A 21,347-nucleotide genomic window follows, 5' to 3' on the forward strand; every position below is an offset into this window, starting at 1 on the left:
ATGAAACAGTTATTGAAGGTGTACAGGTATGAAACAGTTATTGAAGATGTACAGGTATGAAACAGTTATTGAAGGTGTACAGGTATGAAACAGTTATTGCATGTGTACAGATATGAAACAGTTATTGAATGTGTACAGATATGAAACAGTTATTGAATGTGTACAGATATGAAACAGTTATTGAATGTGTACAGATATGAAACAGTTATTGAATGTGTACGAGATATGAAACAGTTATTGAATGTGTACGAGGTATGAAACAGTTATTGAATGTGTACGAGGTATGAAACAGTTATTGAATGTGTACGAGGTATGAAACAGTTATTGAATGTGTACAGGTATGAAACAGTTATTGAATGTGTACAGATATGAAACAGTTATTGAATGTGTACAGGTATGAAACAGTTATTGAATGTGTACAGATATGAAACAGTTATTGAATGTGTACAGATATGAAACAGTTATTGAATGTGTACAGATATGAAACAGTTATTGAATGTGTACAGATATGAAACAGTTATTGAATGTGTACAGGTATGAAACAGTTATTGAATGTGTGCAGGTATGAAACAGTTATTGAAGGTGTACAGGTATGAAACAGTTATTGAAGGTGTACAGGTATGAAACAGTTATTGAATGTGTACAGGTATGAAACAGTTATTGAATGTGTACAGGTATGAAACAGTTATTGAATGTGTACAGATATGAAACAGTTATTGAATGTGTACAGATATGAAACAGTTATTGAATGTGTACAGATATGAAACAGTTATTGAAGGTGTATAGATATGAAACAGTTATTGAATGTGTACAGATATGAAACAGTTATTGAATGTGTACAGATATGAAACAGTTATTGAAGGTGTACAGATATGAAACAGTTATTGAAGGTGTATAGATATGAAACAGTTATTGAAGGTGTACAGATATGAAACAGTTATTGAAGGTGTACAGATATGAAACAGTTATTGAAGGTGTACAGATATGAAAGTTATTGAAGGTGTACAGATATGAAACAGTTATTGAAGGTGTACAGATATGAAACAGTTATTGAAGGTGTTCAGATATGTAACAGTTATTGAAGGTGTTCAGATATGTAACAGTTATTGAAGGTGTATAGATATGAAACAGTTATTGAATGTGTACGAGGTATGAAACAGTTATTGAATGTGTACAGGTACAAAATAGAATTAAACAAGTGTAATTCATAATGGTATAAGTTACTTACCCATAATGTAGTCAGCTCCCTGACCTGATTTAATTACCTCGTTGCACACAGTGGAGGTACTAATGGAGTTGAAGACATTATTAGCTTCTTTGATTTTCTGATAACACTTATTCAAACACTTTGTCCATTCATGGCAATGCCTATCACTACCCTAAAACAACAAGCAAACAAAAAAAGAACATTAAATACATCAGATCAGTATGTATGTACGCAGTGGCACTCATCCTAGGTGGATTGAATCAGCTTCCTCAGAAAGAGGAAGTTTCAAGGAAATATGAAATTCAAAAGTTATCCTCAGTTGCTTGTATGTCCCGATCAATGTTAAATTTTTCTGTTCTTGCAAAGAAATGCTGCTGATGTCCTACATAGAGCGCCTGGTATTCACAAATGGTCACCAACTGGTACTGACCAGGCTTAACTTTGGTAAAATAATGTAAACAATTAGATTACGCTGCATGTAATAATGATAAATATTATATGGAAACTGAAAATCTGCATATACCAATATATATATATATATATAATAAAAATTCCAACCAATGCACGAAACAGCAACTCTTTTTCCTTTCATCAAAAACATTGTTCATGTGAGTCTTCTCAATGTATGATTTGTTGCTTCATAGAATGGAAATCGTTTTTTGTTATGTAACACATATGGCCCGTCTCAGAAAAATCATGAACATCAAATGGCAAGCCATGTTTTGGAAAGGACCAACCAAACCATCTATTGCTTCAGAAGTCCAAGGTTCATTTAGCTGGGCATATTGCATGTATGTCAGCTGAGCACCTCCAAAAGCAGCTCCTGTATGATGAACTTTTTGAGTGGAAAAAGGTGTATGGACAGCCAGAAGAAACACTTCAAAGACAATCTATAGGTGTCCATAAAAGCCATAGGCATATGTACTGAATTATGGAAAGTGCTAGCAAAGAACAGATATGAGTAGTGGGGTTCAATCAACAGAAGCTCCATGGAATCAGAGACAAATCGTTTGGATGAGATGGAAGAACTGCACACTCAGTCAAGAGCAGGAAGCACCTCAATGACAGCCACTGACCGTGGGTGCTCCACCTGTGGCTGATACTTTCAGGCCCACATTGGCCTGGCAAGTGATATGTGGACCCATACATCCAATCAACTACAAACCAGTGATGTTCATAGCCTTCACCAACAATGGTGGCCGATCAGCATCATACAACACATAAAAACAAGTTTTATTTTCAAGTGTCAAGATCCGCTACATTTTTTATTTATTTTTGTACAGCAGTTGCGATGGGATAAATGGTATCTATTCTTCAGTGTGTTACATAAGAGGGACCCTATCCTAGTAAGTAGCGATTAAGTCAGCCAGTGTGAATTTTGACAAGAGTCACTTTTAGTGTGTGTCAAGCTAACCTTAATCTGCAAATAGAATTATACCCAGAAACAGTCGGCAGGAGGCAGGGGTCAAACTTTGTCGACAAAACAGTCGAACGATGTCAGGGTATGACGAACGAGTCATATTTTCAAGCAAGAGAAAACTCAGAGTTTCAGATGCGTCTTTTTGGTGGAAGTCAAGTGAAAGGGATATGCAAATGATGTAAAAAAACAAAAACAAAAAAAAAAAAACTGATAATTCCAGCAATATTATCCATGTTAGTCCATCTGTTAGACAGAAAGTTTTAGAAGTAACGCATTAGTCTCTCTTAAGTTTATTCTCTCCTATAAAACCAGTATGATCTCGGAGCCAACACACAAGATTAATTGACAAAAGAACTCCAAGAAATGATGCATATTACCTCAGGATGTCAGAAGTCAACTCCAACACAATGGCTACAAGTAGCAAGCTCAATCGCACCACCCTACATAAGGAGGGAAGAGGCAACTCAAAAATGGATTGAAAACGTAAAGGACACCAGGAATTTACTAATCCAACAAATTTTAAAAGATGCCCCCAGATACCTCAACTCAAGTCCCGAAAGCCACACTACAACTCAAATATAAAATTTTTTTAACCCAGTTGAGACATGGAAGAAGGAATGGAGAGACAATACTCCTAAAGGAGAGAATATTACTGAAGACCCAACTTTGCGCCTTCCAGGTTTTGCAGTGGGTAGCTTCAAACCAGATCAGAACAAGACACTGCAGGACTGCAGTAAACAAACACAGGCAGAGAAAAATAGACTCCCCAATCTGCCCAAAGTGCAAAATTCTGGTTCGCATCTCTCTGGGACTTTTAGAGCTAAAAAACATGCCTTTTTGGGGTTCTTTTTTCATATTACTCAAAAACTTAATAAATATGTATGTCTATAGTGGTTTTCCATAGTGCTGAATTCAAATACACATGTCGTAAGCATGAAACTGCACTGTTTGTCCATTTTCACTGGGATTCAGCATTCCCAGAAACTCAAAAGGGGTCAGAAATGCCCCGAAATTGCAAAAAATGACACTTTTTACCTCATAACTTTTGCCCCATCCATTAGATTTTCTGAAACTTGGTTAAAATGTTGGCCCTTCACACTTCTCACATTCATCATTTCTTCACTATTTTTTGTGTGGTATGATCTCACATGCAGCACCAGAGGGGGACCACACATGCGTGGCTTGTTAATTTTAAAAATAAAAGTATATCTATGAAAGTATATGAAAAATAAAAGTATATTTATGAAAGTATAAACATAAAATTGTTGAAATCAAAATAACAGAATTTCAACCTCATAAAAAAAAAAAACGTATCCAATAGATAATATTCCCACAATAGTTTAGAAAGATTTCAAAAATGTTTTCAATAATTCTTTAACAAAAAAAAAAAAAGCACAAAAAATAAAGCTAATTTCAATAACTTAATTAAATGTAAGACTGAAAAAAGTTTTCAATAATTATTAAATAAAAAAAAAGAACGATTGGAGGAAAGTAATAATGAAAAAATAGTACATGCACAGGGGAAATATAGGCGTGAGAAAAAAAGCGAAAGAACTGATTTGCCTTGTTACCGCTTCTGGTAACAGCAATGCCGGAAGTTAGGAAGTATGTTAGCTGACTATGACCACATTCTGCACATGTATAAAAAAAGACTTTAGTTTATTGATCGCTCACAGTTAAGAGCATTACAATCATAATTACAGTGAACTGTAATAGTAAATCCCTACGACTCCATAAATAAATTAGCAGATGACACTGAAGTTTAAAAATATTTGTTTGGGCTGGCCTGAAAAGGAATTAAAATAACTAAAAATCAGTCTTTATAAAAGACACCACACGACTTAGTAGATTTACCATATCATTGGTGATTTGGTTAAAAAAAAAAAAAAAAAAAAAAAAAAAAAAAAATCACCAAAATATGTCTTGCTTAGAGGATGTACTCTATCCAAAAAGTAGTTTTGTGTTCCTACACCAGTGTGGCTCCTGATTGACATATGGACTAATCACTTCGCGGCAAACCTGTTTATTTACAGCAAAGGAAAATAGTACATAAAAATATGTGACTGCTACAATTGTTATAAAGCTCTATCGGAACTACCAAACAGCATGGAGTCTAGCTATTATGTAAACACAGTAAAATTCACATGATTTGTATTTTATGAATTCTTCAAACTACTGTCTTCATCTTAAATTTTATTTTCATGTTTCTGTCTATATAACCTCCGACCTTCTTCAGGTGTATCTTGTTGAACTTTGGAATGTTTCTGTTAAATTTGAGAATCTGCACAAAGTTTTGAATGGAACGCTTTGTTTAATCTACAGGAGGAGTAGCATGTTCTCGTTGCGTCAGCCATAACTGGGTAGAAAAACAATTGTATTTTTGAGTGTCGCCCATAATAAAGATTGAACCTTCAGAAGAGGTGTAACTTTACAATTGAATTTTACTAAGTACTTTATACACTACACCACACATTATAAAGGGTTCTGTTCGAAATTCTGTGCAGATTCTCAAGTTCGACAAGGTACAGCTGGTTAAAGGTTACATCAATCGAAATGTTGTGAAAATAAGACAAAATGGGAACAGTAATCTGAAAAATCTGTATATAAAAATTGCATCGTTTTATTTTTTGTTTGTGCCTGCACCAACCTTACATGATTAAATACCATTATTCATCCTAACCCTAACAGTCTTCAGTATTCCAATCAATCAACAAATTCTACTGCAGACACAGTGAACACACAGAAAAAATTGCATCTTTAATTTTTTAATCTATAATATAAAAGGCAGTTGTCTGTATGTTTGTATGTCCAGCTAAAAGGCAAAATCTGTAAAACAAATACCCATAAAGTTGCTTTTTTTTTTTTGGTTGGCATTGTCTCAGATGAGTAATATCTAAGATTTAGAGAAAAATTATTCATTCTTTAACCCTAAACACATTGATTTTGTTGGAAAAGCGGCATCGATTTTCCAACCAGATTGTCTAAAGGGAAGTAACTGATTTTTTTTATCAAGGAGTCAATTCCCTTATGCTGGCTTATTCTTTGAAGAATCTCTAAGAACAAGTTGTCTGTGTTTGTACATCCAGAGAGCAGAATGGGCTAAGTGGAGAAACATAGGGGAATGGGGAGAAGGAGGAGGAAACTGGAGAAAGAAAGAAAGAACAAGATACAAGTAGAAACATAGAAGTTTTAATAGAAATATATTACACTGCCCCCACCCCAGGTTAAAGCTAGGTAACCTTGATAGTCTATTACATAAAATAAATAAAAAGTGATTAAACGATATCATACCTGTACATCCTCAATAACACTGCTGTACCTATCTCTGGCAATCAGGTTACTGCTATTACTTTTACTAAGGTTCGACAGAGACTGTGAAGGCGCTGAAGTAGAGGGTGGAAGTGAACCTAAAAATAAAATTCGATAGTAAAAAACAGTTAAAATTCGATAGTAAAAAAAAAACAGTTAAAATTCGATAGTAAAAAAAAAACAGTTAAAATTCGATAGTAAAAAAAAACAGTTAAAATTCGATAGTAAAAAAAAACAGTTAAAATTCGATAGTAAAAAAAAAACAGTTAAAATTCGATAGTAAAAAAAACAGTTAAAATTCGATAGTAAAAAAAACAGTTAAAATTCGATAGTAAAAAAAAAAGTTAAAATTCGATAGTAAAAAAACAGTTAAAATTCGATAGTAAAAAAAAAAACAGTTAAAATTCGATAGTAAAAAAAACAGTTAAAATTCGATAGTAAAAAAAGTTAAAATTCGAAAAAAACAAAAACAAAAAAAAACAGTTAAGATTCTATAGTAAAAAACAGTTAAGATTCGATAGTAAAAAACAGTTAAGATTCGATAGTAAAAAAAAACAGTTAAGATTCGATAGTAAAAAAACAGTTAAGATTCGATAGTAAAAAAACAGTTAAGATTCGATAGTAGAAAAACAGTTAAGATTCGATAGTAAAAAAACAGTTAAGATTCGATAGTAAAAAAACAGTTAAGATTCGATAGTAAAAAAACAGTTAAGATTCGATAGTAAAAAAACAGTTAAGATTCGATAGTAAAAAAAAACAGTTAAGATTCGATAGAAAAAAAAACAGGTAAGATTCGATAGTAAAAAAACAGGTAAGATTCGATAGTAAAAAAACAGGTAAGATTCGATAGTAAAAAAACAGGTAAGATTCGATAGTAAAAAAACAGGTAAGATTCGATAGTAAAAAAACAGGTAAGATTCGATAGTAAAAAAACAGGTAAGATTCGATAGTAAAAAAACAGGTAAGATTCGATAGTAAAAAAACAGGTAAGATTCGATAGTAAAAAAACAGGTAAGATTCGATAAAAAAACAGTTCAGATTCGATAAAAAAAAACAGTTCAGATTCGATAGTAAAAAACCCGTTAAAATTTGACAGTAAAAAACAGTTAAAATTCGACAGTAAAAAAAAACGTTAAAATGTGACAGTAAAAAACAGTTAAAATTCGACAGTAAAAAAACAGTTAAAATGTGACAGTAAAAAACAGTTAAAATTCGACAGTTAAAAAACAGTTAAAATATGACAGTAAAAAACAGTTAAAATGTGACAGTAAAAACAGTTAAAATGTGACAGTAAAAACAGTTAAAATGTGACAGTAAAAAACAGTTAAAATGTGACAGTAAAAAACAGTTAAAATATGACAGTAAAAAACAGTTAAAATGTGACAGTAAAAACAGTTAAAATGTGACAGTAAAAACAGTTAAAATGTGACAGTAAAAAACAGTTAAAATGTGACAGTAAAAAACAGTTACAATGTAACAGTAAAAAACAGTTACAATGTGACAGTAAAAAACAGTTAAAATGTGACAGTAAAAAACAGTTAAAATGTGACAGTAAAAAACAGTTAAAATGGGACAGTAAAAAAACAGTTAAAATGTGACAGTAAAAAACAGTCAAAATGTGACAGTAAAAAACAGTCAAAATGTGACAGTAAAAAACAGTCAAAATGTGACAGTAAAAAACAGTCAAAATGTGACAGTAAAAAACAGTCAAAATGTGACAGTAAAAAACAGTCAAAATGTGACAGTAAAAAACAGTCAAAATGTGACAGTAAAAAACAGTCAAAATGTGACAGTAAAAAACAGTCAAAATGTGACAGTAAAAACAGTCAAAATGTGACAGTAAAAAACAGCCAAAATCTGACAGTAAAAAACAGTTAAAATTTGACAGTAAAAACAGTTAAAATGTGACAGTAAAAACTATTAAAATGTGACAGTAAAAACTATTAAAATGTGACAGTAAAAACTATTAAAATTTGACAGTAAAAAACATAAAATTTGACAGTAAAAAACTGTTAAAATTTGACAGTAAAAACTGTTAAAATTTGACAGTAAAAAACTGTTAAAATTTTCCCTTAAAACATATTTTTATTAAAAAAGATTATTTTAAAAAAAAAAAGTAATAATCTTTCTTAATGCGTGCACATATATGTGAAATATAGAGATCTAATACATCTTGAATTATTTAAAAAAAATATTACAAAAACAATTATATTTCTAAAAAAGAACCTAATTAAAACCAAGTTTGTTTTAATTAGTTTTAAAATTATATCAGATAAATGGTGACCAATAACTTGATATGATTAATCCCAGAAATTCTCCATCATTCTATACTTGTATTTGTGACAGCATTCACCCGAGATGGGTTGGTCGGCTCCAAGTGAATTCGCTGCATCACAAGTCAAGGCAGTTGATCCAGGTCTGTCCAATGCTGATTCTTCAGCGTACTTCAGCCATTTATGATTCCATTGTTGTACACTAAATACACGAGGGCCAGGCATACTTTGAATACCGTGAGCCACATCGTCAAAAGACCACTGTTCTCCATATGCCATACCAGTAACAGTATTAGTGCTATTGCCTTGTGAATCAGGTAAGTTTGTGGACAACTAAGGGCATGCCCAGATCATAAGAGTCTTGTGATAAAACGTTCTTCCCCAAGTCTAGGGAGCTTACATTGTTCATGGATTGTGGTGTCCGGGATGTAGTTGGAGATATGTATCCCAAGAATGCACAGATGACACCACCAATCTAAGAATTCTAGTCTTTCAATGTCAGTTACTCACAGGGCCCAAGTTTTGCACCTGTAGAGAAGGACCATATGGACAAGGTCTGGTAGATACAGCATTTGGTTGTTAACTTGATTTCTTTTCATAACCAAAGGTGATTATGAAGAAAACAGATAGCAGAGTAAACCCTGTTGATTCTATGTGCCACCTCAAGTGGAATTATGTCAATTTCCTATCTGAAATCCCCAAAAGTTTGAAGAGAACGTCGGAAAAAAATTTCCTTTAAGAATCCCTAAATGAAAAAAAAAAAAAAATCATAAGGGCTTAAATGTAGTGATCATAGTGGCCATCTCACATCTTGGCTTAAAGATATCAAATAAAAAAAAAGTATTTCTCAATCATCATCAGCAGCATTATACTTAGTTTAACATCTGTTTTACATTTGTTGAACAGTTTTTAGAAATTGACTTCCAAACTAGTCTATCTCTGACCAGGTCTTTTATATATATCCCTCTTTCTTTTAAGCCCATCTTTATCATTATCTCCATTTTTTTTTTTTTTTTACCTTCCCTTGCCAACTAACCAGTCTACCTCAGCTATTCTATATCTACTACCAGAAAAATTTTCATTCCGTTCTTTCAATATGGCCAAACCAACAAAGTCTCCTGTTTTGCCTACCCCTTCAGATTTAATCTTCCCCTGAGATCATCGCTACTCTCCTTGCAACACATGTCCTCAACTCTCACTAAGAGAAAAATAAACATAATAGAGGCTGCTACTCTATCACCATTACAGCCCGCAAAGCATCCACTCCAAATGTGCGAGAATGTTATTTACCATCCTGTGTACATAAACAAGACAGATCTCTATATCTATAAGATCAAGCTATTTATTACGCTGACAGTAAGATTAAAACACTAACTTCCTAATTATATTGACCGTCAATATTGCAATTAATGTCATACGGTTAATATGTATATTTATTGAGATACAGATTGATTATTCGGATTATTTGGATTCCTCGGACTACCATTCTCATTTTGAGTTATCTGCACAAGGTTACGGTTGATATAACCTCAGATCTTCTTCAGGAATATTTTGCAGAACTTGGGAAATCTGCATGAAATTTTAAATGGAATCCTTTATTTAATCCCCGTGGATAGCATGGTCTCGTTCTTTTAGGCTTGACTGGGTAGAAGTCTTAAGTAATTCGCACTTGTATTTTGAATGTCGCTCGCACTAAAGATTGAATCATCAACTTCCTGAAGAGGATAACTTCACAACTAAAATTTACCAAGTACTTTATACGCTATGCCACGGGTTGCAAAGCGTTCAAAATTTCGTGCAGATTCCTGAGTTTTACAGAAAGATTCCCATCATTTGCATATTGCTTTGCGAAAGTTCCTCTAATCTATTAACTGTTCATGCTTATTGTTATCTAATTCAATGTTTTCATTTCTCTGATGAACAACTCATAGCACTTGTGCCCAACCGACATACATACTTCTGACTAACCCAACAAACAGCAATATCTTACCCCTTTTCTGTTGCCAAGGTTGCTGCAAAGATGTTACTATTGTTTAGAAAATTTACCCACATGTGATAGCATCCTGTATCGCTACAAAACCACTATTCGCCCATGCATTATTGTTGCCACTTCTGACTGCTCCATCTACCACGAGTCTCTTAGATAAGTTACAAAAGAGTCAAATCTAATAAGTCCCACACTATCAGCCAAGATCAAACCTCTGTCCTATCACCGCAATCTTGCATCCTTGTGTCTGTTTTACAAGTACTTTAATGGAAAGTGCTTTCATAAGCACATTGCCCCTCAACGTAAATACTTCCAACTAACCTGACAAGAAACAAAATCCCACCTCTTCACTGTTGAGGTCTCAAGACGTCAGAAAGTCTTCTAGTCCCATAGTTTTTTTCCCCCCTCAGACTGCTATACTTTGGGATTCCTTCCTTGGTATCTGCTTCCCTGCCTGTACTAACCTGCAGAAGTTTAAATGTAATGTGAACAGACTTCTTGCTGCTCAACTCCCCAGAGTCCCCCATTAGACATGATCCCAAACAGTAGTCTTATTTTCCAAGTAGCAATATACCTTGTTTGGGATGACAAAGAGTAAAAAATAGATAAATAAAATAAAACTTAAAATAAAATAGTTTTCAATCTAATATATCCCACTTTGTCAACTAAGCCCAACCCCTGTCCCATCGCCGCAATGTTGCATCTCTGTGCCCGTTTTTAAAGTATTTTAATGGAATGTGCTCTGATGAACTTGTTGCACTTGTGCCCCCTTGATGTACGTATCCCCGATAAACCCGCTTAACAACAAAATCACACCCCTTCACTGTTGAGGTCCCTAAACGTCAGAAAGCTTTCTACTCTAATAGTTTCTTCGCTTGAACAGCTAGACTTCTTTGGAATTCCCTTCCTACTACTTGCTTCCCTAATTGTACTGATATGCAGAAGTTTAAATGTAATGTAAACCAAAATCTTGTTAATCTTTCACATGCATGGTCCCAAATAGTAGCCCCTTACGTCAAAGTGGTGATATGCCTTGTTAGGGGTGAACGTGAGTAAAAAAAAAAAAAGAAAGTTAATTCTGAAGGTTGTGATTCTTGTTATTTTTTAAATTTCCACTAGTGCCTGTTTTTTTGTTTTTTTTTTTACTTGGAAGTCACCACTTATCAAGGCCCAAAGGCCACTCTAGGATAAAGGTTAATGAATGTAAGGAGGTAGTGTAGTAATTTTTAATGATGTAAATTAGGTAGAATTTGATTATTTATGAGGATGGCGGCTTAACAAGAACTTGTTTACATTGGATTTGGAGGCTACCATGTTGTATTCAACTGGCAAGCAGGCCAGCGAAAGTGTTCCACAGGCGGACAGTTCTGGAAGTGCTAAATTAATAAGTTGCTTTAATTTTATCAAAAATTCAAATTAAAAAAAAAAAAAAATGCAACCCTGCACTTGTGAAAATGAAAAAAAATAAATAAATAAGGTGCTTGTGAAGATTTGTGATGGTTTAAACTAATGCACTTCAGGTTGAAAACATTAAGCACTCACATGTTATGTAAAAATTAGTATCAATTCCAAAAATTATGAAAAATGATCCAGTAAATAAAAGAAAGTGCTGGATGTATTTTTAACAAAAAATCATCCACAATTAATCAGAGATTTTATGTTTAAGAATTGCAGACGTTAAGTCAAGGGAGATAAGTCAGTTTGTCATACTGAATTGTTTGCACAACAATTCCACATTAAAACATGATCAAACACAATAAATTGTAATTTTACTTGTAATTATTTTTCCATTGGATCATTTTTCCTAAGTTTTGGAATTTACACTAATTTTGACATGACAAGTAAGTACGTAATGTTTTCACCTGAAATGCATTAGTTTAAGACATCACTAATTGACACAAGCACATTTATTTTTTTTTTTAATTTAAATTTGTTAAATTCTGTAATGAAATTGCATATGTAATAAATCTGGAAAAAAAACAAAAAAAAAACAAAAAATAATTTCTTCGTCCATAAATATGTGTGAGAAAACAAAACTTGTCTTACCTGTATTGGTCTCAGCAGTAAGATTTTGTACATTCCTGTTTTTATTATCTTCTGAAATGATTTCTCCACTATTATCACAGATCTCCCCCCAGACAGGTTCATCATTTCGAAACTCAAGACTATCCAACGATTTTGACTCTAGGGCTGTTTCTTGTTTTTGTAATGTTTCAAAAGCTGGGAACTCTGAACTAGATACGGATTGGCTGTCGGTAGCCAAGTCTGAATCTCGTTGCGTTGGCCTCCCAGCGGAATTATAACTCAGTTCCAGACTGGATACAGACTGGGAATCTTCTTTGTGAAATTTGGGCACATCTTGCCAGCTTAAACTATCCGTGTCTTTTGAAGAATGACTATCCTCGTCTACAAAATCAAAATTTCCGCTTTGACTTGTTGGAATTGAAGACTGACCATCTACTGTTGTTTCAGTAGTCCTACCCCTTGGGGCAATACCTAGCCCAAGACCGGGTCTCACAATGACACGATGGGCAGTGTTTGAGTAGTTTGCACGATCAGGCAACTCAAAATCTTCGATTTCTTGGGAAAACCCACCAAATTCATCCTCCCCTTCAATTTGATCATCCATTGGGGGCGGTTCCTGGTAAAGATCCATATCGGAAGAGGAAAGATCCAGGCTGACGTTAGAAGCAGTCACCGGAGTGGTGATCTTTTTAAAATCTTGCTGCTGCTTCTGACAACTCCTAGCAAGAATGGTTGGTGGTGATACTGCCGTAGCAGCATATGCGTTTGGGTTAGAATCACTCTTTTTTGACTTTGTCCTTTTAATGTCAGCTTCTCGACCATCGATTCCAAGCTCGGCACCTTCTCCGCTTGTTCCCGTTGTGATCTCCAACTGTGATGGATGGACCCGTTGAAGGTCGTCACGTACTTTGAAGAGACTGAGGATTTCCTTCTTCTGTAAGTTGTCTTTCAAAATAGTGACTAGGGATGATGAGGTGGTACTGCTCACAGGATGCGTAGAATCGAGATCAAAACTGCTGCTCTCTGAATAAACAGAATATTTTTGTTCTGTGAAGGGGGAACTGCTTTGTTGCGTACCACTTGTGCTGCTCGACAAGTTGTCTTTCCGAGGATTCGAATCAAAATTTCCTTGGTTAAAATCAGCCCAGCTGTCCATGCAACTGCTGGACGTTTGAAAATCTGCCCAACCAGACTCGTCATCATCAACGGGCTGGACTTCAGAAGTCAAAGAACTATTCTTGATAGCAATATCATAAGATGGAGGTGCGATAGTCGGCATTTCACGGCCAGCTAAAAAGAAAAAAAAAAAAAGAAAAAAACACAATCAAAAGTCTTGATAAAATATTTCAAAATCTGATAGTTGGCATTTTACGGCAAGCTGAAAAAAATAAAATAAAATAAAATAAAAAATAAAATAAAAACGAAAATCTTGATTAAATATTTAAAAATAACTTTTTTTTTTATTAAAATATTATTGGAATCTTCAGATTTGTCCCTTTTATTGTTAATATCCAATCTATAGAAAACAACATATTTCACCTTTTTAATACAAAAAGATTTAAAAAAAAAAAAAAAAAAAAAAACAACAACTTCATGTTAAATAATTGAATACCTTAAATCTGCATTGTAAATCCTCTGTAAAAAAAATAAAATAAACAAACATCAGTGTGGGAGATAACTGTTCAGCCAGTTGAATAATTTGAACCCCTGGACACAAGACACTTAACTCCTTAGCATTCAATCTGAGCCTAACCCCTTCAGACATAAGTAAATGTAACAATTCTAGTTATTCTTTTTTTATTTAAGAAGTATGTTGCAGTTTGCTTGAAGCATTGTTTATTGGATAAAAAGATGTTTTTTTGTTTTTTTTACAAAGGCATCACCACGTATCAAGGCCAAGAGGCCACTCGAGGATAAGGGTTAAAGAGTGTAGACAATTGGACAATATAGTAATCGTTTGTAATGGAAATTCGGTAAATTTGTTAACTTATATGGAACGGCTCATCAAAAACTTGTTTACGTCAGACTTAAAGACAACCATATTGTAGTCAGCTGGAAAGCAGGAAAACGGAAGACAATTCCGTAGGCATGCAGTTCTAATAAAGATGCTTTGTCCTTTTGAAAAGGAGATGCTATTCTTGAAATATCAAAGACATTTACCATCCCGGTTATATTAAACAATTCATCCATATTTACTGATTTAGACAATTGTTTCTGAAAATGAGACTATCAGTTTGTAAGTATATGAATTTGATATTTGGAAAGACTGGTTCCTTACCCAGATTTCTGTAAGTAGGTCATATTTATGCATATTTTTTTTATAGATGTTTGGAGCATAACACTATACCCCACTGAAAATTTTTGGTATGTTTTACCATAGACAACAAAACGAAAAAGTGGTTACCCCTCAAAAAAAAACAAAAACAAAAACAAAACAAGTATACAACAAATAAATGTTACCAGAATGAACATATGTTACTATTCTACCTTGCTGGATAAGTTTTTTTTTTTTTTTTACATAGGCATCACGACATTATCAAGGCCCAGAGGCCACTCAAGGATAAGGGTTAAAGAGTGTACAGTAGAAATTGGACAATATAGTAATCATTAGTAATGAAAATTTGGTAAATTTGATAACTTATATGGAACGGCTCATCAAGGACTTATTTACTTTAGACTTGAACACAACCATATTGTAGTCAGCCGGAAAGCAGGAAAACGGAAGACAATTCCACAGGCGTGCAGTTCTAAGAAAGAAGCTTTGTTCATGGAATCTACGTTTAGGTTTAGGCACAGATAAAGAGTGGGGGGAATTATTGATAGTGTTTACAGTTAGACGAGTGTTTCTTGTGAAAGTTTGGCGAGGGGGGACCATAGATTGAAGCTCAGTCGAACACTTTCCATGAAAATAACGATACATCAGAGACAAACTCGCAACATCTCTTCTGTGAGATAGAGGTTGCAAGGAGGAGAAAAGGACATCTCCTACAAGGCTACGAAGTCTATTTTGAACTCTATCAAGGCAGGACAAGTCCTTTCTAGCAGCTCCTGCCCAGATGTGGCAACAGTATTCCATCCTTGGACGTACCTGGCTCTTATATAGATAGAGAATAGCATCAGCAGTGAGATATTTACCGGATCGATAGAAAGATCCCACCATTTTGCCAGCGGCCTTGGCAACAGATTTGATGTACGTGTTCCATTTAAGATCAGGAGTAATGGTTAAGCCCAGAAGCTTGTCAAAACTTGAGGCCTCCTGAAGACGAGAGCCATTCATTTCAATTGATGCCAAATGTGGATTAGAATGTTGATATAAAGAGAGAAGCTTGGTTTTAGATGCATTAAAAGTAACCAGCCACTCCTTTCCCCATTGTACTACGTGCTCAAGATCAGAGGAGAGAGAATTGGAGAGAACTTGGTCGTTTACTGTCTTAGATGTGCTACCATAAATTTTTGTTTATATTTTAACTTAAAACCTTTATTCAGTTCAAAAAACAAGTACTATCGAGTGTTACATGAAAACAATGGCTGACATGGGATGACAATATCTGGAGTCTAGATAATCGCTCAAAAATAGAAAATTAAAAAATACCCCATCCAATAAATGTTACCATATTATTAAAAATATGCTAAATTTCTTTTTATATGGTTTGATTTTATCTAATTGAAATAAGTCTAAAAATTTTAGGATGTTAATGTAACCAATTGGTGCATAAAAATAATGTTAACAACAGTATTTTCCACATGCAGTTAGAATTAAGCAGAGAGTGGAAAATTCCATTAAAAATTTTAGATTAATAGTACATGTCAGAATATGATGTCAGGCAGGACGTCTAAAAATGGTAAAGATCTTCTTTCATTTGTGAACTGTTTTTGAAGTTCTTTTCTTGTTTGTTCTTCTGAGGAGCAAGCGAGGGGAAGCTCACATAATATGTAAAAAAAAAAAAAAAAAAAAAAAAAAAAAAAAAAACAAGCATGATGCCATTGAGCAAATCCATGTATTGTTTTTATTTTGTTGCATTTTCAAAGCTACAAGGAAATCGGAAACACAGAAACTTTGATTGACAAATCACCCCACCATGACCACCTTTACAAGTAGATGTCACTATCTAATGAGCCAACTACCGATTGTGTATCAAGAGGAGAAATAAGTGATGTTTCTGCCAGTAAGGCAAGCAACAGAGAAGCCATGGTGATGAAGAAAATTCTCCAAACTATTTAAAGAGGCTTAATATTTTTGAATCAACACTTCTCAATTCATCAATTTAATTCTGCTCACCCTGACCCAATAGTTTTTGCGAGGGAACATAAATTTTGATAAATTTTGTGAATTTGAGTTTTTTATTTTTTTTTTTTTTTATTTTACTCTTTTCGCCCCATTGCCATTTGCACATAAGAGGCTACTATTTGGGATCATGTCTAACAGGGGACTCTGTGGGGAGTTGAGCAGCAAGATGTCTGTTCAGATTACATTTAAACTTTTGCAGGTTTGTAGTCAGTGAAGTAGGAGACAGGGAAGGGAATTCCAAAGTCTATCAGTCTGAAGGAAGACACTATTAGAGAAGGAGGTGTTCCAGCATATAGAAACCTCTACAGCGAAGAAGTGAGATTTTTCTGCCTTTCAGGTTAGTCGGGAGTATGTATATCAAAGGGCACAAGTGTCCATCAGAGCATGCTCCATTATATCACTTATAAAACTGACACAGGTATGCAACATTGCAGCGATTGGATAGAGATTGGAGTTTTGCTAACAGTGTGGGACCTATTAAATTTAAGATGTGGCAACAATGCTCTATGCATGGGAGAACGAATGGCGGCTTTGTAGAGGTACAGGATGGTCTCGTGTGTGAATAGTTTTCTAGCATAGAAGAGAGGGCCCACTTTCTTTGCAGCAGCCTTGGCAATGTCCTTAATATATCTATTCCAATTTAATTTTCCAGTTAAAGTTAAGCTGGGGGTTGTGACAAGGAGCTCTCAGGTAGGGTGCATTATTTAAAAGAAAGAGAACATGATCCCTTCCTCAAAATGTTGTTTTATCATTGATTTTAATGAAATTTTAAAATGTGCAACATTTTTTAAAGATATGAGCAAATTGTTATCATTGCAAAAAACCGTATATACCATTCACTGGACAAAGCGGGGGAAGGCAGAGCGGTAGCTCTAGATATATCTAAGGCTTTTGACAGGGTATGGCATGAGGGTCTCCTCAGTAAAATCAGATCATACGGTATCACTGGTAGAATACTTAGAATAATTAAATCCTTCTTAGATAAGAGAAAAATCCAGGTAGTCCTCGACGGTCGCACATCCAAACAATATGATATAAATGCGGGAGTGCCCCAGGGTTCTATCCTTGGACCTCTATTGTTCCTGATATTCATAAATGACCTCCCCGACAACATTGCCTCTGAGATGGGTATATATGCTGATGACACTACACTCTATGGCAGACACGACAGGAAGACGAATGAACACATTTCTAAAGAAATGGCAGAAACACTAGAGGAAGACCTCCAATCTGTAGTGGAATGGGGACAAAAGTGGTTGGTCGCGTTCAATGCTGCCAAGACTAAACTAGTTTCATTCAATAATTACAAGAAACCCTCTCTACCACCCATAGCAATGGCCAACGACTCTTTATCTGAGAGTCCATCTTTCAAACTCCTTGGCCTAACGTTCACAGGAAACATGAGTTGGAACAATTACATTGAAGGCATTGCCAGGGCCGCTGCAAGAAAGGTAGGCTCTCTCTACCGTGCTAGAAAACTACTAACACCCGAAAGTATCCTGTACCTCTATAAGGCCACCATTCGCCCATGTATGGAGTACTGCTGCCACATCTGGGCTGGTGCATCGGCTACTAGTCTCTCGCTCCTTGACAAGGTTCAAAAGAGAGTCGCAAACCTGATAGGCCCTGAACTGGCATCTAAGCTTCAGCCTCTGTCCCATCGACGAAATGTTGCATCCCTCTGCCTTTTCTACAAGTATTTTAGTGGTGAGTGCTCTGACGAACTGCAATCACTTGTGCCCCCACGACGCGAGCACCCTCGACAAACCCGACAGGCTACTAGATCCCACCCCCACACTGTAGAGGTCCCTAGATGTAAAAGATCTTTTTACTCCAATAGTTTCTTCCCCAGAACCGCAAGACTCTGGAATTCCATTCCAGGTCCCTGCTTCCCCAACAGTACTGACATGCAGAAGTTCAAGTGTAACGTGAACCGACACCTTGCTGCCCAAATCCCTACATAGTACCCCAGTAGTTGTTGCCCCTGAGAGTAGCCCCCTACACCAAAGTGGCAATTTGCCTTGTTTGGGGTGAAAATGTAATAAAAAAAAAAAATTAAAAAAAAAAAAAAACCATAGTGTAAATTTTTTGTAATATTTTAGAAGGTTGCACAAAAGAGGAAAAAAATGAGTTTAATATATACATATTTGATTGTGCTGGTTTACACTGGCGATCTTTTAAACCAACACATTTCAGGTGAAAACATTATGTACTTACATGTCTTGTCAAAATGAGTATAAATTCTAAAAATAATGAAAAAAAAAAAAATGATCAAGTAGAAGATATGCTAGATTTATTTTTAACAAAAAATTATCCATAATTATGTTTGGTTTAAAAATTTAAGTCAAGGGAGATAAGTCAGTTTGTCATAATGAATTAGTCATACTGCTCCTCCACATTAAAACATAAAACTCAATAATTTGAGAATTATTGCTATTTTTTTCTTGTAATTATTTTTCTACTGGATCATTTTTCTAAATGTTTTGGAATTTACACTAATTTTGATGACTTGTTAATATGCAATGTTTTCACCTGAAATAAAAGATCACCAATTTAATCAAGCACCCAAATTTTTCCTAAGCAATTGATAAGGAGGTTACACCTTGAAATATTAGGATTGCACTAATCTACACTTTATAAATTACAGAAAAAATAGAAAGTTATAAAATAATATTATTATTCATAGTTGCAAAAAATGTATATTATCTTAATGTCATTTTTCCAGTGCCCACACCTCCCTAAATTTCTAAGCCTTCCAACTTGAACTTCTGCATGTCAGTACAGTTAGGGAAGCAGGGACCTGGAATGGAATTCCAGAGTCTAGTGGTTCTGGGGAATAAACTACTGGAGTAGAAAGATCTTTTACATCTAGGGATCTCTACTGTGTGAGGGTGGGATTTAGCTGCCTGTCGGGTTTGTCGAGGGTGTGTATGTCGTGGGGGCACAAGTGTCTGCAGTTCGTCAGAGCATTCACCATTAAAATACTTGTAGAACAGGCAGAGAGATGCAACGTTTCGTCGATGGGACAGAGGCTGAAGCTTAGATGCCAGTTCAGGGCCTATCAAATTAGTGACTCTCTTTTGAACCTTGTCTAGGAGCGAGACACTAGTAGCAGATGCACCAGCCCAAATGTGACAACAATACTCCATACATGGGCGAATGGTGGCCTTATAGACGTACAGGATACTTTCAGGTGTCAGTTTTCTAGCACGGTAGAGAGAGCCTACCTTTTTCGCAGCGGCCCTGGCAATGTTTTCAATATAATTGTTCCAACTCATGTTTCCTGTGAACGTTAGACCAAGCAGTTTGAAAGATGTACTCTTAGATAGGGAGTCACTGGCCATTGCTATTGGTGGCAGAGAAGGTTTCTTGTAATTATTGAAGGAAACCAGTTTAGTCTTGGCAGCATTGAATGTGACCATCCATTTATGTCCCCATTCCACTACAGATTTGTTAATATCCTATGCAGAATGCTTCAATAAAACTATAACACACTCTTATACAATGTGTTTTTTAATCAATTATAGGTAATCACACATATCAACTTACTTGAGCCGTTGCTAGTTATCTATGTCATGACACGTCATAGGAAATAAACAGTGTTAGTCAAGTTAGCAACCCCGTCCAATTACGTTTCACAATTTCTTGTTTGTTTCATTTTAGTATCGTCTTAAAATATAATTTCGTAAGCAGGTTTTTTTTGGTTTTTTTTTTACAAATAAATGTTTATTTACATTTTTTTCATGTATAATAAATTTATGTGTAAGATTATTCATAAACGGAGCTTTTTTTTTTCAAATAAATATTTATTTTACTCAGTCATGTTTCACGATTTTTTGTTTGATTTTTATTGCATTTAAATATGATACGTAAGAATATCCTTAAACATTTTTTCAAATAAATGTTTATTTTACTCAATCACGTTTCACAATTTCTCGTTTGTTTTATTTCATTTTTGCACAATTTTTTGAGAAAAAAAAAAAAAATTACTTTCAAATATAAAGAATATTTGTAAACTGTGTTTTTTTTTTTTTCAAATAAATATGTTTATGTACATATTTTTATGTGATAATGTCTAAATAAAGATATTTTAAAAAATATGTAAATAAAAATTTATTTAAAAAAAAAATGTAAAAAAAATATCAATAAAAGTACACATTTATTTAAAAAAAAAAAAAAGCAGTTTTTTAATTCTCTTATTTATTATATTTAGACAATATTGAAATGAAAAAAAAAAAAAAAATAATCATGGAATGTAATTGACAACAAAAAATGACTCAAGCAAGTTAATACGCATGATTGCCTATAATTGATATATTCACTAATATCTTGTGTTTATGTCATATTTTATATGAAGAGATTGTTATATTTTAGAAAGATTTAACAATTCCGGGGGAAAAAAAGCAACAAAACATTGTTTTGGTAATAAATTTCTTTTATCATTCACTATTTTTTTGTTTCTTTGATTTGCATAGTGCAATCCTAATATTTTAAGGTATCATTTCTGGATCAAAGGTTTCTGGGAAACATGTGCACAGTCACATATGTAAATTATGTAGTGCTGCTCTCACAGAAGAGATGTTGCGAGTCTGCTTTATCGTTATTTTCATGGCAAGTGCTCGTCTGAGGTCCAATCTATGGTCCCCCATCGAAAAACTTTCATGAGAAACACTCGTCTAGCTGAAACCACTATCAATAATTTCCTCCACTCTTTATCTGTGCCTGTGTTTAGAACAGTTGGCATCTTTTAGAAATTCCTGGAGACCTTGGAGTCAAAACTGGGTGAGAGTAGATTGGGCCGAGATGAGGGGGGGAAAAAAAAAAAAAATTGCTAGGGC

At 34.4% G+C, this 21,347-nt stretch overlaps 1 protein-coding gene across 1 annotated transcript in view; it reads right to left on the reverse strand.

Annotated features, from left to right (window-relative positions):
* The window catches only part of LOC145268358 (synergin gamma-like), a 171,221-nt gene that overhangs the window by 14,921 nt on the left and 134,953 nt on the right, over positions 1 to 21,347 (reverse strand). The window contains exons 15-17 of the mRNA XM_080123890.1: positions 12,243 to 13,511; positions 5,919 to 6,034; positions 1,229 to 1,379 (exon numbers count right to left, since the gene is read on the reverse strand). Coding sequence (XP_079980016.1) covers positions 1,229 to 1,379; positions 5,919 to 6,034; positions 12,243 to 13,511 — 1,536 coding nt within the window. The remainder of the gene's footprint in view (positions 1 to 1,228; positions 1,380 to 5,918; positions 6,035 to 12,242; positions 13,512 to 21,347) is intronic.

The sequence above is a fragment of the Euprymna scolopes genome, chromosome 43 (assembly GCF_053919585.1).
Source record: "Euprymna scolopes isolate OS-2025 chromosome 43, ASM5391958v1, whole genome shotgun sequence".
In the NCBI taxonomy this organism is placed as follows: Eukaryota; Metazoa; Mollusca; class Cephalopoda; order Sepiida; family Sepiolidae; genus Euprymna; species Euprymna scolopes.